This window comes from Hermetia illucens, chromosome 2 (assembly GCF_905115235.1).
Source record: "Hermetia illucens chromosome 2, iHerIll2.2.curated.20191125, whole genome shotgun sequence".
In the NCBI taxonomy this organism is placed as follows: domain Eukaryota; kingdom Metazoa; phylum Arthropoda; class Insecta; order Diptera; family Stratiomyidae; genus Hermetia; species Hermetia illucens.
The window spans coordinates 91,639,781-91,658,744 of record NC_051850.1 but is presented as its reverse complement, the minus strand read 5'-3'; the positions used below and the strand labels follow the sequence as shown (position 1 = coordinate 91,658,744).

The 18,964-nt window shown below is 38.7% G+C and overlaps 1 protein-coding gene across 3 annotated transcripts in view; it reads right to left on the bottom strand.

The window, feature by feature from the left end:
* Window positions 1–1,092: 1,092 nt before the first annotated feature.
* The window catches only part of LOC119647929 (transcription initiation factor TFIID subunit 4), a 53,002-nt gene continuing 35,130 nt past the window's right edge, over window positions 1,093–18,964 (bottom strand). For all 3 annotated transcript variants that reach the window (XM_038049262.1, XM_038049263.1, XM_038049264.1), the window contains exons 7-11: window positions 15,220–15,540; window positions 14,454–15,140; window positions 14,221–14,394; window positions 3,514–3,639; window positions 1,093–3,450 (exon numbers count right to left, since the gene is read on the bottom strand). In XM_038049262.1, the coding sequence (XP_037905190.1) occupies window positions 3,295–3,450; window positions 3,514–3,639; window positions 14,221–14,394; window positions 14,454–15,140; window positions 15,220–15,540 (1,464 nt within the window). In that variant the 3' untranslated portion in view covers window positions 1,093–3,294. The remainder of the gene's footprint in view (window positions 3,451–3,513; window positions 3,640–14,220; window positions 14,395–14,453; window positions 15,141–15,219; window positions 15,541–18,964) is intronic.

Below are 18,964 nucleotides of genomic sequence, written 5' to 3'. Positions count from 1 at the left end.
AACGCAACCTGGATGAAGTGGCGTTCCACAACTGGTGTTCTTTGTGATCGACGTATCAACGAACGTCTCAAATCCAAAATTTACCGCAATGCCGCCCTCTATGGTGACAATGAACGGCGTCTTGCGGTAATGGTGTTGGACTAGTGGCGTGAAACGTTTTGATCACATCCGAAATGAGGATATCCGCGATCGTTATGGGGTTGCACCGATCGTCGAAAAATTGCGAGAGAAACGTCTTCGATGGTATGGTCACGCAATTCGTGCTAACGAGAATTCACTTGCCAAGATTGGTCTGAACATTGAAGTCGATGGTAAACGACCAAAAGGCAGGCCGAAACAACGGTGGCTTGATACGCTGGATGGGGATTGCACCCAGATCAGGCATTCGATAAAGTCAAATGGCGAAACCGATCATGACGAATCGACCCCGCTTGTGAACGGGACAAAAGCTGAAAAAAGAAGAAGGTTATTTCGGAGCCTAGGCAGCCTCTTGGTTTTTTTCCAAATTTTTGATTTGGGTAGTTTCTGAGAATGGGTCCGTTAAAGAAATGATCACTTTCGACTTCCCCGCACTCCCCACATTTCCATCAAATGTCAACATTAAGACTTGCTTCGGAAATTACTAATCGATACCTTCCATCTGATACATGACTATATTTGGTAAGCCCACCCCCTTTTTCATATATGGGGGCTCTCCCTCTCAAATTCGACGTGAAAGGATGTAATTTACTGAAAGCGCGACCGTCCATGGTTCCTTAAAAATGAATTTGCTGGGATTGTCCAAAGTAGCTGTGCTCACATAAATTGAAATGACTAGATTTAAAACATTTTTTGTAATTTTTATTAAAAAATCAAATTGAATACTTTAATTTCATTTTTTACAGCTCGCTTACTTCATCTGGTTTTATTTCTTTTTTTTCGTGATTTTTGTATTCCATTAATTTCAATTTTAAGATTCTCGTCTAGAGACTCCCTCCTTCATTTTTGCTCTTATTATAATTAGAATCTTCTTTATCTTTATACACAATTGTTTTATATATTTATATCGGTTTTAATTTTTAAAATTTCCATTCACTTTTTCCTTATCAATTATACTTAAATAATATTTTTTTCTTTTTTTTTTTTTAGATTTTTCCTGTTTGTATTGTTTATAATAGTTTTCGTTTTATAAAAAGAAATTATGAGGAAACTTAAACATTATTTTGATTAACCAAGTTTGCTTTTTAGAAAAAATAAGAAATAAGTCAATTAGAATTTGATTTATTCTACTATTATTCACCGAACGTGATACTCTCAACCCTAGTTCTCATTTATTCGTAATAATAAAATATATCTCTTAAGCTAAACATATTACAAATAGATTGATCAATAATAATAAATGTTTCATCTTCATGAATTAAATAATTAGAATATATATAATTAACATATGTGGATAATAATGAATTCGCCTGTCTTTCATCATTATCCTTCAGTTTTTTTCTTGTAGTTTTTCATATTTTTTATCAATTTGTTGTTGATGGTTCTATATTGGTTTTTTAAACCTTTCCTTTAGATCCTACAAAACTAAAAACATTAAAATGAAACTTACTTAGCAGAAATATACAAGAGCTCCCGGTTTAGTTCGTTTTTCAGTTTTCCTTGTCAGAGAACCCTCTGTTTCTCTGTAGCTCAAATATACATGAACCTAATGAAAGACCTATTGATTTTATATTTTTTTCTTGTTTGTGTTGTGAAATGTACCAATTGGTTCTGGTAGGATACTCAGCTGTTTGGTTTGCTTGGTATAATTGAAATCCACACGGAAATGCGATGTATGATGTATGCTTTGAGTGAAGGTTTTTAATGCCTGTGAGATGAGATATTGAAAATGTGGAGTTTTCAGTGGTTCACGTCATTTAACAAACAAATTACTTTGACCCTTGTCTACCACCCAATAGTCAAATGGCCAAATACAGGATGTAAACAACAATGGAGCAGAAGTGTGGTTGGGCTTATGGGGGAGGTTGAATGAACTCACCAACAATTATGCGTGATAGCCCAGCTAACATTATATATTCCACTTCACGTTTGCCAGAATACCACTAACCACAATAGATTGATATGGTATCTTTTATACTTTTGAACATACACAATCGCATATTGGGCCCATTCGCGGATTGATATTAACATGTTTGCTTTGCGTTTTCTTGAACCTGGATGGAAGTGCCTAAATTGATCGAAAATTGTGACTAACTCCATGAAAACCAAATGAAAACTATATTTTGATACTTACAATTTAATTGCTTTTTAGAACGACGTAATAATTGAAGGTTATTAACAAATTTTACATTAAATTTTCATCTTATAATTACATGATAACCGGAAAAAGTTTTAATAGAACGATCATTAAAATGAACAAATAAAATTGAAGCAAAATTTGATTAACAAGAAATAAAGGTAAAGTTTTTCTAAATCCAGAAATCACAAAATCCACTTAGCGGACATGATCCTTTAATTGTTCACACATTACGCATTTCATTTTATCCCACTCATCTATGAACCCCTAGTGGGCTCAAAGAAGAGAACCGAACTCATAAACTGTACTTGTTTGCATGATTTTCTCCATCGATACCGCCACCTAGACTATTCTGTTATACGGAGCAAAAATATTCTTCGTTTTGACCTTGTTTTCTGCACTAAGCGTGAATTGGTGTATGAGGAGCAAATACTTCCTAACCAAAAAACCGAGCAATATTGCGTATCAAATGCTCATGCATTGTCTATCAATGCAGTAGAATTGAAACCGGAATTTCCACAGGAGTTAGATAATTCTTATAAATTCGCGTTCAGCTAAAAATCCCACTTCAACTCAAATTACTTTCGTCTTTATATTTATGAAATATACACACCAATCTACCTCCACGCCAACTGTAAGCATCACCGAATGAATCTCACAAAAATTCGTACTTACTTAGCTTAAGCGCGCGTCAATCTGTTGCAGACCTGGCGTTCAATATGCTTCTGAGGTTCAAACTGGAGATGATATTTTAAGGGCTAACTTAACGCATTAGTAGTACTACTAATCATATTCATTCTATGCAATTATTCTATGTATTGTTGTGAAAATTACGAAAAACAGAAGAACAAACATCTGAACTCGAATAGCGAATTGCTTTTGATGACGGTGACGTTAATCTTGCTGGTGATGAGGGTGACGATGACAACGATAGCAGTGCTACTGACACATCGATGGTGGATATATGTGGCGGCTAGGGGTATCCGTACCGAAATGTGACGACACATAGAAATTATCGATCACTTAAGATAGGCTTTATAAAGCATTGTACTTCTGCACGTCTCGCGTTCTTGTTCCATAAAGAATAACATATCCCTTAGATTAACACGTTTTATTCGAGGCCGTAGAGGCGGAGCCGAAATACCAGTTGTTCCGAGTCCCGTTGTACCAGTTTGCTAAGAATTCATAATGATTTCACACGTGAATAATGGTATTGACAATTTATATTTAGAACTTACGATTGATGAAGCAACTGCATCTCCGTCTAGTTTAGGTTTTTTCCGAGGTCCGATTGCTTGCAGCGCTGTCATGTTTGCATCACGTTGCCGCAGTTCTTCCATCTCTGCTCGTTGCATTTCTTTTGCCTGATGGGAATATGAAAGTATGATTGCATATATATTAATCGAAATTGATTATTTGATTTTATAGAATTGGTATATCTATACATCCTCTTCACTCCTTTTTAAAGGGAAGGGAAGCTACCTCTTGTCTTGCTCTCGTTCTCAACTATATTATACTATCACGATTACGAGTACTGTTTTGCAGGTCATAAGCTCCCACAGAGTAGGATTTTTCAGAATTAGCAATAGTCCTCTACTTGGTTCAACTCGCATTTTTCGTATTTCTATCTCTGTTGCAACGAGATGGCAAAAATAAAAATAAAAATTGATATGGCCCTCATATTTCAACAGCTAAGTAGAGGGTCCGGATCACTAAACTGTAGTTCGTTGCCCCAAAGCCTTCGGTATCCGATTATGTCTTATTGGGGTATCACGAATAACTAAATTCGTGATCAAATAGATAACGTAAGACAAAAAAAAGTTTATATACGTCATCCAGTATCAGAGGCAGATATCCATGCGTAATTTTCATCGTGCGGAATCCCCCAGAAAATAATTGTGGGACCACAATAAGGCAGCCTATTTCAAAAGCAAAGCGGGAGGAAGCCATCGACGCTGGAGGAGAGAAAGTTATAGAGACAACGCTGCTATTTAAGTGAGCCCGACATCGAATATTTGGTGAAATGGCAAATCTTATTATGGCGCTTCAACAATCACCCGGGGTTATAGTAGTCCAAAGAAAATCGACAAATCGAGAAACAAGGGGGAGCGGTCAGGTCATTTTGGAAAACATTTTTGAAACATCTAACCACTATTCCAGCGAACAACTTGTTGCAAGCTGATTCGAGAAACTAAATTCTTCACCTTGAATTACGATGACCGAGGACGGTTAACTTCAAATTAATAACGCGCTCTCTCTGAATATGTCGATTTGTTCCTTCGTTATTGACGTTTGCCTGCGGTCAGTATGTGACTTTGCTCACAAACTAATGGGTGTTCCGTATTTTCGACAATTGACACTGACGACGTGACGTTGGGGGGTTGGCGTGGGTTCAAAACGCAGTCATCGTAGATGTTTGTGTTCATCTTGTGGTTAGCTTGCTGCAGTGACCTTATCATTTGCACAGCATTCAGTGTAATAATAATGAAACTGAAGCACAGTCTCACTATGTGGATACCATATGCTCAATAAAGGAGTGAACAGGAGATAAAGACACATACAACCAAATTCCCGTAGTTCTCGAAGAAGTCCCGAAGGCAGCCATTATAAAACCATTGAGACTGTACGAGTTTAAAAGGCATCAATAGTGTGGAATTTCGGAAAAAATGTTCTTCTAGTCTATACTTTCTAAATTAGCATACTAAAAATGCAAGTGTATCTCAAATAGTTTTTGAGTTACAACCATTTGAAGAATAGCCGAAAATCGGTTTAAAAGTTGCGTTAGTTTAGGCGCCGCACCTAAATAATCTGACTGGCAAGAAAACATTAAAGTTCCAATATGGAAGAAGATAGTCAACAGAATACCTTCCGATCTACTGCCCCATACCATGAAGATTTTGGCATTCTTGACAACCGCATTCGCGAAATCGTTCAAATAATCGTGAATCAAGCCGAGTTTGTAAAGAACTGGGGAACTACTGACGCAATATACGCTACATGGTTACTCATGCATTTCTGGTTCTAGAGAAGGCATTTGACCGTGTGCCACACGAGCTCATTTGGTATGCTCTACGACAACATCTAGTACCAGTAGACTTCGTGCGTTGGATTAAATTGCTCTACCACAATCCGAAAAAGAAACTGCTAATTGTAGTAGGTGTATCAAAAACTACTTTGTTTCTCTGTCGATGTTAATCAAGAAAATGCCCTCTCACCACTCTTCTTTGTTCTTGTTATGGGCACTGTCACGCGGGGCATCCAACCTCCAACGCTCTATGCAGTGCTTTATGCTAATGATATTTTCCTAGCGTTTAATAGCAAAAATGGTCTCAAGCAACTTGTCCAAAAATGGAATGATCGTCTCATGCAACACGGTCTCAGATTGAATCTGAATAAAACTGAATTTTTGTCGGGCGACCCCCGTGAAACATATACTGTTAATGGCAGTGACCTGCTCAGAACTGAGCGATTTACATATCTCGAGTCAATGCTAGAAGCCAATGAAGAATTGCGTCCGCTCTGTATGGTGCTGAGTGTCGGACGACTATAAAAGACAATGAACGGCGTCTCGTGGTAATGAAGTTGCGTTGGACTAGAGGCGTACCATGCATTGATCACATCCGAAATGAGGATATTCCCGATCGATATGGGTTTGCATCGATTGTGGGAAAATTGGGGGAGAGGTGTCTTCAATTGTATGGTCACGTAATTCGCGCTAACGAGAATTCACTTGCTAAGATTGGTCTGAATATCCAAGCCGATGGTAAGCGACCAAAAGGCCAGCCGAGACAACGATGGTTTGATACGCTGGATGGTGATTTGAATGGCTTGCGACTGCATCCAGATCAGGCCTTGATAGAACAAAATGGGGCAACCGATCACGACGAGTCGACCTCGTTTAGGGACGAGACAAAGGCTAAAGAAAAAGAAGATCTTGGCACATGAAAACGACTTATCCAGTTTTATGACTGTATAGTAGATACATCCTGAACAATTTAAGTAAAAACAAGTAGGGAAACCGGAAGCAAAACGCTCCAGGTATAAAAGATTTTGTGTTTCCCTATGTGAGGAACGATGAGTGAATGACAGTTCGGTGTATATAGTTAAAATTAAATTGCCCGCAATTTTTTAAAATGCCATTTACACAAATACTTTGATCTGGAAAGGACTCTGTTGATAATAGTTAACCTGATATTTCAGACCAGTTGTTCAACATTCTTAGTACATGTGAAGAAGCTCATATACAAGAGATACAAGCAAGTCGGGAGGTTTTATGTTCATCTTATGTGAGGAACTCCCTATGCACGGTTTTCTTTTCGTACATAGCAAAAACTGCAAAATATTCATACATATACAGGTGCGGCAGCATAACTTCCTTTTTTAAAATGCGCGCCACTCAGTTAGTTGATGTCATAGCGGAGCGCTAGTGGTCTCGTTCAAGAGGGGATACTGTAAAGTTTTGTCCCGACACGGTTCAGTCGCCATCATGCGTTGGAATAGTGAGGAACGTGCCTTTGCCGTTGAGGTTTACTTTTCAAGTGGATGTTCGGTTATTGCAACACAGCGTGCATTTCGGAATCGCTTTAATTTAGCCCCGTTGGCTCCCGTCCCAGACCGCAAATCAATTGTTACATGGATCACTACATTCAGACAAACTGCAAGTGCGACAAAAGGAAGAACTGGAGTCCCTCGACCCGTTAGATCACCTGAGAACATTGAAGCAGTGAGAGCGTCAATGTTGCGATCGCCACGGCGTTCTGCGCGCAAACACGCATCTGCCCTTGGACTATCCGATCGTTCTGTGAGAAAAATTCTTCGTGATGATCTTCATTTTCATCCCTATAAGATGGCGATAGTGCAGGAACTTTCAGAACGTGACTTCAATTCTCGGATGAACGCGTGTGAGCTTCTTCTTGATGTCATTCCCGAGGGTGCTATTGTTTTTTTAGCGATGAAGCCCATTTTCATTTGTGTAGGTCGGTTAACAAACAAAACATGCGCTACTGGGCTGACACCAACCCTCGAGAATTGCATCAAAAGCCTTCATCCAAAGTCACAGTGTGGTGTACAATTTCCTCAGCTGGAATTATTGGTCCCTGGTTTTTTTGAGGAAAATGAGGTTACAGTGACAGTGAATTCGGACCGATATGTAAACATGCTACAGAAAAGGCTAGAAAAGTTGGATTTGGGGGACACCTGGTTCCAACAAGAAGGTGCAACAGCACACGATGGCTGTTTTGAGGGAATACTTTCCAGAGCGCCTTATCTCAATTAGAGGCGATTTGGAATGGCCGGCACGCTCTCCCGATCTGTCCCCTTGTGATTTTTTTCTATGGGTTTTTTTGAAATCCCGTGTTTATGTGAGCCGTCCAAGAACCCTACAAGATTTGAAGACCAACATCCAAGAAGAAATTGCCAACATAAGACCTGCTATGCTAACAAGAGTTATGACAAACGCCAGAAATCGGTTTACGCAATGTATGGAGAATGGGGGACGTCACCTAACAGATTTGATCTTCAAAACAATGTAAATAAAAACTCTAAATATGTACCTATATTATAAAAAATAAATAAATATTTTCCGATGCATACAATAGTTTTTATTGAGTTTTGAAAAAAGGAAGTTATGCTGCCGCACCCTGTACTTTATTAGTACATACGTATGCACACACATGTCTGGTTCGAATAATTTATACTGATACATAAATATCTAAAAAAAAACCTAAAAATGGAAAACTAAAACATCCCCATGAACCCCTCGCTCATATAGGACCAATTTCTATGATGACGTCACCATACACATCTTAGAGTGCAATAAATTCACGTGAAATGCGAAACTTTGACCCTTTATAACTTTGTTAATAACAGTTGGATTTCATTCAAACTTCGCAAGATTATGCCTTATTTTATCCTTGATACCAGTGCGTGTATTTGTAGGATGAACTTAAGGGGGGTTTTCGGATTCTTAAATATAGTGATGTGCTAACATTAACTTTATTTGAACGGATATCGGAATGAGGTGTATTTTGAGGGCTAGATTTCGTATGGATGCACCATTGTGATTTTTTTTGCATTTTTCGACGAGAAATAAGATTAGTTTCGAAAAGAACCATCTTTCGCATGTATGGGGAGCTCTCCTCAAACTCAACACAAAATTACGCCGAGTGCTATATGTAAAGGGTTTCACAGAGCACATATTCCCACCAAATTTTATGACAATTGGTTCAGGCGTTTGCGAGTAAATCGGATTTGACAGACAGGCATTGAATCCTTTTAAATAAGGTTTTGTTTCACACAAAACCTTAAGAAGGGCTGTGGAGAAGCGGATTCTTCATAAATTGAATTTTAATATTCCACTCGAATGTCAATTATTCTCCTTCATTATGACGTTAGCATCTTATTTGCATGGCTAAAGATACGGTCATTTCGCGCGAAATTGATGCTGTCACTTCTTCTTCTTTTGATTTCCACGAAACTTGGCATTATTATGGTCCAGATTCTGCTCTATGCTTGTGAAAAATTTAGTAGTAGGAGGGGTTAAAGGGGATTTTTTCAGTAAATTTCTAGAAGTTGGTAATATACTATTAGTAAGTTTATTTGAGAAGATATCGGAATGGGACCTACTTTGAAGCCTCGATTTCATAAAAGCACATAACCCAGATTTCTTTAGATTTTTGAGTGGGTAGTTTCCGAAAATAAGTTCTGTTTCACTTTAAGGGGGTCATCCCGTGTGTCGGGTTGGAGAAATCGATTTTTTTTTGCATGAATTGTATCTATATATAGTGGAGAATATGTGGGCAAGGGGATTTTCCGATATTCCGAGTCGTTCAGAAATTACAGTGTTAAACAGGTAAGGAGTTTGCAACCGCGACTAGAGTACTCGATGAAAAAGAGCATCGAATCTTTTTTTACCTGGTAGTTTTTTACCTGAGCCTTATAAATTCGAACGCAGGTATAAATACAAAAAGATGGAAAACCAATCAATTGTTTAAACTTATTTGCTGTTTGGAATAAAAAGGATAATCCAGTCTAGAGTGAGCACTGAAAGGCTTTCAAGCTATACTCACTTATATTTTGTTGTAAGTATTGTGCTGTTTGTGTGTTCAGTGATTTTTTTAGATGGATCATACGAAAGGAGATCGCTTTAACGTTCAACGTCATGCTCGCACTAAAAACCGAGTATTTCATGGGATTCGATACTTATCAGAGAAGAAAAAGGACTTCGCATCAACATCAGCAAATAATAAAATATACGTAGTAGTAAAAAAGGAATGCGTAGGACATGAGAAAAGAATGGGAACGCGGCTTAGAAATGCAAAGAAGAATCAAAAAGGCAAAGGTGGAAAAGGGGCTGGAAAACTTACTGATAAGGTTATTAACGACCTCACTACATTTTTTGGCCTAGCTATTCGTCGACACGCAAATTCGATAGAAGGAATAAAGCAACAAATTTGGGCAACTTTCTTCCATAAATGTTCTGCAGACGAAAATCCTCAGCATGAAAATTGTCCAGCAGGCGAGGACAGTTGGTGCAAATGGCGCAAAGGGGAAACTAAAGGAGAACTAGATAGTTTCCACCACGAGAAGGCACCTTTGACTGAAGAAGTTCAAACAGTCATCCAACCAAGCTACGAAGATTTGTCACGAGATGATCTCTTGAACAGATGTTTAGGAGCAGAGACCCAGAATGACAATGAGTCGTTAAATGCATTGATTTGGACTTTCGCTCCTAAACACCCTCATTCTGGGGCCAATTAAATTTTCAAATGCGTTTTTCTTGAAACTGCATCTTGAAAATCGGCTGCCACCATAGCTCAAAATCTATCCAACCAAATTCTTTGAAATTTTCACGACTTCTTTAATACATATTTCTATGGTCCGCAAACTAGGATATTGCAATTATCCGGACGGATAGTTTTTTTTTATTTGTAAAAAAAGCCGTAAAAAAACACCAAAATCCAAAAAATTAAGTTTAAAAGCCCACCAAAAATTTACCTTTTAATATTTTCTAATTATCCTAGTTTGCGGACCGTAGAATATTGTCCACATTAAAATGCCGTTTAGTTTTTTTTCTTCAGATGAACACAGCGCCTTCCAGCGTGGCAGCAGAAAAACACCTTTTTTTGGAGATGGGTGCATAAATTGACATATATTTCGAAAACTAGCTACGATATCAAGCTGAAAAATTTATCATAGATACTAGAGATATCAGTAAACATATGATGAAAAAATCAAGTTTCTATCTTTATCCAGTCCTCTAAAATAATTTTTCAAAAAAAGGCAAAAAAAACGGCCTTCACACGGGATGACCCCCTTAAGTGTGCACATTTTGACTCCTTACCCGCGCATTTTGGTATTGGAATAAACGGAGTGAAACCATTTTTCCGGCTAATGGATCTATACTCAAACTTTCAATGGATGCTTTGCGAATTCATGGACATCAGCAATTTGTAAATTTAGCATAGAATGAAGTGCAAAAGATGAGAAAAACTGATATTGGAGGATGAAGGTTCTTATACAAATTTTACGGTTTCTAGACATGTCACGTGGAAAACATGTGGACATATTTCAGATTTTGGTCTATCAAGTCTTGCAGGAAAGTATAGTAAGAAAATCAAGTTTAGTGTCAGAGTTTTTTTTAGCCAAAACAAGTTACCAGTGGCTCTCGCAGCATCGTAGTTGCGACATATAGCAAATGATCAGCTTCAAAAACGGAAGTTGACGGGGTAAAAAGGTGTTTAGACGCTCAATTGATAATTATAGCGTGACGTATATGTGGCGGTGGTGATATCTTTTGCAAAGGATAGTTAGATTTGAATCCATATGTTGTTCCGGTACAACAACTTGAATACTGTCTACACATAAGGAAACAATGGGATCATAATGCCGTAGTTTGAAGAACGCTGATACGAGGAAAAAGCAAGGATTTGCTAAAATTAACTATCAAATTCATTGATAAACTTCAAATACATTACGACTAAACAATCATGAGACACCAAGATAAGAGATGAAATGCATAAAGCAATCTTAGCTACATTTTATCAGTCATTTCAAAGCTATAGAATTATCCAATTAATTTTTTAAATTTTTTAATGTGATTAGAGACCTGCAGCAAGCGAATCTCGCTGAGGCTACGAGTAGTGATCAACAGGCTTTTTCAAAAGTGGAACGATCAGCTCGAATTGGCTGCAATTATAACTCGAAGACAAATCATGTGATCGATTTGATTCTTCATTGCAAAATAGGAAATCTAATTTTAGCAGGCCAAAAATCATCAATCAAAACGCCAACGATCAACTTCTCATCCACGATGACGAGCAACTGAAGAAGTGGAGAGAACACTTCATCACGATTCTTAACTGTATCATATTCGGTGAGGTTTCTCCTCTTGCGTATGAAATGGCTAGTCACCGTAACATGTGTATAAGGACTGTTTGCTCAAGCAGAAGAGAAATCATTTCGGCTATTAATACAATCAAACAGAATAAAGCTGTTGGGCTTGACGTCTCCTCGCGGAGTTATTTATCGCTGCACATGCTGGACATGTTGGACTTCCAGCACTTTCCCAGAAAATGGAAGAAGGGGATGATCGTTAAGATGCCAAAGAAGGATACTCGTTTTCAGTGTCCCAATGAAAATATAATCTGAGTGCTTCCTCCCGTCGCAAAGATAATAGATAAAATAATCTTGAAACGCATCAAAGAACATCTCGAAAGTTTGATCGACAGAGAGCCGACTGGTTTTCGCTCCGGATCCTCTTGCATTGACTACATCAATACAATACGGATCATTTTGGAACAGCACGCGAAGTTCAAATGTTCGCTGCACCTTCTCTTCAATAATTTTGAGAAGGCTTTCTATAGCGTGAACAGGGAGCGTATCTGAAGTGGGCTATGCAGGAGGGGCATTCCGGAGAAACTAATCGCCATTATCAGGGCGACATATGATAGCGCAAAATGTCACGTGCTGCACCGAGGTCAAATCTCGGAGGATTTTGAGGTCCAAAGGAGGGTCTGCCGGGATTGCATTTTGTCATCGATATTATTTTTTGCTATCGGTGACGTTCTTCATGCCACCTTGTCCGTCAGACGTGGAGAAATTCAATGGAATATGACCTCTTTGCTCAAATACATTGACTACGCTGATGACATCTGTTTGCTCTCCCACCGAGATCAGGGACCTTCGCCAAATGACTCTGGGTTTGGAAAGCGAGGCAAGAAGAGTTGGACTAAAGATAAACACCAACAAAACCAAGGTTCTCAGTCGAAGCCGTCGCTCAATTTGTATACCTGGGAAGCGTGGTTTCTGCCGCCGGTTGCACCGCACTGGATGAATGAATGGGAATGTTATCTTAGCACCCAGATCTAGTTGCGACTGTTGTTGCTGACTCTATTGTCACTCAAAAGCTCCAAACCTTCGTCAACACCTGTCTGCGTCGTATAATCGGAGTACGCTGGCCTGACACTATCTCAAACTAAGTACTTGCTCGACACACAGGCCTTCCACTCGTACACACTGTAATCGGAAGGCGGAAGTGGCAGTGGGAGCTGACCGCGAACGATGGCGCGCAGCTGCATTTGACGCATACCCCAAATGGCAACCATATATATAAACATTTTGGGTTTTTGATTTCATGCAATATGAAGGCCATTATCACTGCAGCAGTGGGACCATTAGGAGAGATTCGTGCAAACGAGAATTCACTTGCAAAGATTGGTCTGAACATCGAAGTCGATGGTAAACGACCAAAAGGCAGACCTAACCAACGGTGGCTTGATACGCTGGATGGGGATTTGAAAGCCTCGAGATTGCACCCAGATCAGGCATCCGATAGAGCCAAATGGCGAAGCCGATCACGACGAGCCGACCCCGCTTGTGAACGGGACAAAGGCTGAAGAAAAAGAAAAGTGGGACCATTAGGAGACTGCCAATAACTCGAATTTTCAATTATTGGTAGAAAAATTTTGCCACGTCAGTATAGGCCGGTAGTCGAGTGGACTTGAAGAGGATAGTGCCTCTCGCATTTACATCGACATCGCGCATCACTTTATACAGGGCCAGTTTATAGAAGACGCATTATAGGACATCCCCTTTCTTAGACCGATGTTGATGTTGAATGGTCTCGAGAGTGATACTGCTGCTTTTATCTGGCATTGCACATTGGTCAGCCTAGTCAGTCTTATCAATTTCATTGGAATACCGAATTCCGTCATGACCGTGTACAGTTTTACCCTGGCTATGCTGTCATAGGCGGCTTTAAAGTCGATGTAATTGATGGCCATATTTCAACAGTTTTTCCATCGTTGTTATTGCTGATTTGCCTGGAGTGAAGCCTCTATAATTGCACTGCACTGGGTCATATCCCCCTTTTTATGTATGGGACAAATAATGGCCCGCTATCAGTCGTCAGGCATTGAATCGCTGTTCCGTACCTTAAGTATTAGGTATCTCGAATTAAAGTTTTCTATCAACCAAATCACCATACTCAATTCATCGTATTTTGCCAATATGTATTGATGGGCGCAATATTGGGAACATTGATTATCTAGGAACAGATTTTGTGGTATATGACGAATTAATTTTAAATTAAATCGACCGAAACTCAGGATTGAACTGATGAACTTGATGTAATGTTCAGGACTAAAATTTGTCACTGTTACTTGAATGGCCAGTCAGATAATCTTTGCCAAACACTAATGTTAACAATCAAATATCTTTTCGATTTGTATATTGCCTGGTGGGGGTGGAGGGAGAGAGACTAGATAAATATCACGAAAAGTAAGTTTTCACTTTGACATGATATCATACAGTTTGTAAAAATGATGACGTCATTTCTGCTTGCTGCGTTACTCCCAGTCATTTCAATATTTAGATTAAAGGGAAGTTTTTCAATCCTAATATTAATTTCTAATTTATATTCGATTAGAAGTCTTTAGAAAACATACCTTTGCTTTGAGCTTCGCTTGTTCTGGATCCTCGATTTTCGACCGAGATTTAGCAGCACGAAGAAGCATCTCTCGTTCCTGCTCTTCGTGCCGCTTCTGTTCAGCCTTATCTAACTCTTCTAGGAATTTTATTTGACCTCTAACATCTTTTGTAATTTCATATCGCGGGTCGAGCTACAAATCGAATCACATCAGTTTTTGAATGTACCTATATCCCGCAATAAACACATTACCTTTATTACATCAATCCTATGCTCTGCAATCACAGCTAATTTCTCTACAATATTCTTTAAACGTTCCTGGCATGCATGCGAAATAAGGACCGCCACTTCTTGATTCGGCTCTTCCAGCCCGTGTTTCGCTACTATAGCACGAATTTTACTCTGTAACGCCGGCAAATGGAGAAAAACTTCATCTTTACATGATCGAATTTGCGTTCCGATCATTTCCGTTGACCCCAAAATACGTTGTGATTCTTCTATTAAATTAACACCACCCATTGCGGCTACATCATTGATATCATCATCGCCGTACATTGACGATGAAACGGAGGATTGTTGAAAGAAAGCCGATGTCGATGTCGTCAGAGCTTTGCTTTTATCTTTTTCCTTTGCATCCTTTTTACTCGATGCTTGTTGGGCACTTTGTGCTTTAATTGTTACCACTTTATTCGTGCTGGCATTGGTTGGTGTACTACTATTATTACTGTTTACTGTAAGATTACTATTGACTGGTACAGAGACGGTGGCGTTCGGCGCTGTTATTTGCTTAATTTGCGTTTGTCCGACTTTTACTTGTGTTATTGTTGGTCCAGAACTTTTGTTCCCCGGCGTAGTAGGACGAATAATGGGCGCTGTCGCCCGTATTTGCACCGTTGCAGGCGGTCGGTTTGTATTTGTTGTACGGATTTGAACAACATTCTGGGAATGAAGGAAATTAAAATGTCAAATTTTTTTTTCATAATTTCGAAAAGGCTTAAAATGTATAATCTCCACTTACCTGGGTAGGTGTAAATGAAGTTTGTGATCCAGTTACAGGTTGTAATGCAGGCGGGGATTGAATATTACTACTTTGAACTAGTCCTGCTGGAGTCGATGGGACCCCAACAGGTCGTATTTGGGCATTCATGAGACGTGGACCGGTATTAGAAATACCAATTGACGTGGTCAGCGGGCCCTGAATACGAACTCCGCCTGCCGTCTGTTTTGTTATTGTCGTTTGGCCCACAGGCCGCGGTGCTGTCTGCGTCACCATTTTTACTTGTGTTTGTCCTATTGTTGTTGTCTGTTGGCCAATAGGACGGATCTGCGCCTGGATTTTCTGATAATGAAATTTTAATGTTAAGATTTAAATTCACTTTAGTCTAGATTTCATATTGTTTGTAGATTTCCATGCTTCTTTGATCATAAATTAGATAATGAACTCATCCAATGGTTCCCTATTAAATTTTGCCAAAAATATAATTTATTCTGAAACTGTAACACCATCGTTAATGCATACTTTTCTTAGATCATCCCTAGTCAAAGTATAGAGTTTCACAAAAACTGTATAGCGGAAGGTGTTTTGTAACAAGGGTGCTTCGCCGAGTTTTTGTCGTCTACTTTCAAGTTTCTTCCAAGGCTGATCTCGGTGTATTTCGCAGACTACCAATCCTGACCACATTGACATTGGTGGCCTTCTTAGCCGCATCCAATACAGTCAATTTCTATTTTATGATTTTTGGGGCAAACGATTCATGTTTTATTTTTCTACAAAGCTTTTGGTTGCTAATTCATCTTTCTCAGCATACCTAGTATAATAATCCTAGACAGATGGCAACGTATACTTGTATCCTTTTAAGGTTGTGTAGACGATAAAATTATATATGTTGACATGCAATTTGGTGGAAATGATAGAATTGTGAACCTCCACTCATGAAATGAGTTGTATCATCCTAGCGGGGTGTAAATTATTTCCACGAATATACCCTTGATCCTACAAGGAACGAAATGTCTCGATCATTTTCCGAAGCGCGGAGCTTCCGATTTGCAATTTATTCTTAGTAGCTCACAGGATACATAGACATTTTTGAGTCTCCCAAATGCCATCCTAATCAATTTTAAGGTATTCTTCATGTTGCTTAAGTAGCTGAACTCTTCAATATCTTCCATTAAGGTTTCGTTTGACTTTGAAGGGCAAGTTTTCAGCTTATCAATTCTTTGTGTCAGCTTGATTCCCTTGGGTTGTGCAGTGAGTTTGTTTTCTTTTGTCCAATACTGCGATGAAATGTTATTTAATTTAATAATAATAATACCCGTTGGCGCAACAATCCAATTGGATCAGGGCCTTGAAATGTGTTAGTGCGCTCATTCAAGACCGTAATAGTGCATTACAAGATTACTTATTTGCAAAACTTAGCAATCAAATATCTCGCTAATTAGGGCTGCTTTTATTTGTCCTGTGTTCGAGAGAAAGTATTGTATAATGGCTTTGCCCGTTGCATTTAGATTTACTTTCAGCTTTGTATATTATTTATTCTAACACTAAAGGAAGTTATGGTTATTTCTTGATAACATAACCCCCCATACCAGCATAAAGAGGTGAAGTGCCAGTTGTACATTTGAACAACAGTGCCTCTCTAGTGGATACCTCTTCAAGACGAATAAAGGAGACAACAAGAGCCTGACCGAAGTACATCTACGGACTAAATAACAATAATGGTCAACTAAAAGCAAACGATAAAAAAGTGTTTTAAAAAAGTAACGTTAAAATTGTATTAAAAGACATCTCACAGATATTTTCAATAGGTGTCGTTTTTGAACGGTTCGTTCTATTTCATCGTCCAATATAATACAAATTCAACGCATTCACAAAAACCCTCATAAACAAGTTGAAATACCGGAAGCTGGACGCTTCAAGCATGAGGGTTTTGTGTTCATCTTGTGTGGGAAATTTTCTATGCACGTTTTCCCATTCGTACATACCTAAAAGTTCTAAATATTCCTTGATATATCTCCAAATTCCAACTCTGCCGTTCATATGAGGTCACTTTATATGATGACGTCATATTCATCTTAGAGTGCGACAAATTTACGTGAAATGACAATTTTGACCTTCCATAACTTTGTATAATAGCTGGATTTCTTTCAAACTTTCCACAATTGTGTATTATATTATTGCCTCTAACGGTACTAAATTTCAAACCTAAGATGTGGTTAAGGGCGGTTTTCATGGGAAATTTCTAAAACATGGTAATATGCTATTATTAACTTTCTTTGAATAGATATAGGAATTACATGTATTTTGAGGCGTAGATTTCCTGTGGATGCACCATCGTGAAAAAAATACACTTCCCCTCTCATATATGGGGACTCCCCTCAAAATCAATGGCGCACTTGCTATAAAGGGATTCACAGATCACATCTTCTCACCAAATTTCGTAATAATTGGTTCAGCCGATTGCGAATAAATCGGGTGTGACAGACAGACAGACATTGATTCGATTCTAATAACGTTTTGTCCCACACAAAACCTTAAAAAGGCGAGAGCTAAGCAGAGAGGAAAAGAGGCATGTCTTTTAGATCGCTATAGTCAGTCAGGAGTAGGAGCATTACACGCTGTCTAGAGAAAGACCTGTTGAAATAGACGACGAAAGAAAGTCTGTAGATTTAAGAGTGACAAATGCAAGAAAACTCCAAAACAAAGATAAAAATACAAGCCAAAAATCAGGAATGGCTCATATTTTTATTTCGTAGTTTAGTTTAAATCGAATCGTCATTCGTTGCCTTCTTAGAATTATTATTTTAAATTATACTCCGTTTTTGACGATATTCCAAAAATTGCCAAAAGATAATTTTATACGTCGCTGTCCGTTGAGCTAATAAAGATTTTAGGAAGGGAAGTTTGTTTATTATAATACATTCTATATCTATGAATATCTTCCAAGCTGGAAGCGGCAGTTACATATTTATTGTGGACAATGCCTCTGAAGTCCAAGGGGCCATTCTGAATTTCTAAATCTGGCTTATCGTTGGTGATAATTGAATTAAAATAAAAATCCAGATAACTTTTACATATTTCCAAGAGTTCTCAGGATCTAAAGATTCGTTCGTTTTTTTTTGTTTGTCAATGCTATCAGCCAATAGTTGTGTTATGAAATCGCTTCACACATTAACGCAACTTGAATGAAGTGGTGCTCCACAACTAGTGTTCTTTGTGATCGACGTATTAACGAACGTTTCAAATTTAAAATTTACCGCACTGTCGTCCGTCCTGTCGCCCTCTATGATTCTGAGTGTTGGTCGACTATGAGAGACAATGAACGGGGTCTTGCGATAATTGAAACGAAGATGTTGCGTTGGACTAGTGGAGTGATACAAAATGTCGAAATAGGAACATCCGTGATCGATATGGGGTTGCACCGATCGTTGGAAAATTGCGAGAGAGGCATCTTCGCGCTATCGAGAATTCACTTGCCACTTGTATTGGTCTGGCCACCGAAAAAGATGGTAAGCGACCAAAGGCAGACCGAAACAACGGTGGTTTGATACGTTGGATGCGGATTTAAAAGCCTCACGATTGCATCCAGATCAGGCATTTGACAGAACCAAATGGCGAAACCGATCACAATGAGACGACTTCGCTTGTGAACGAACGGGACAAAGACTGAAGAAAAAAAAGAAGCCGCACAATTTTTGTGTTCAAATTTTCGATTAAAAACCAATAAAACGCCATGTTCGATAAATTTAAGAGTTTTTGCTATAAA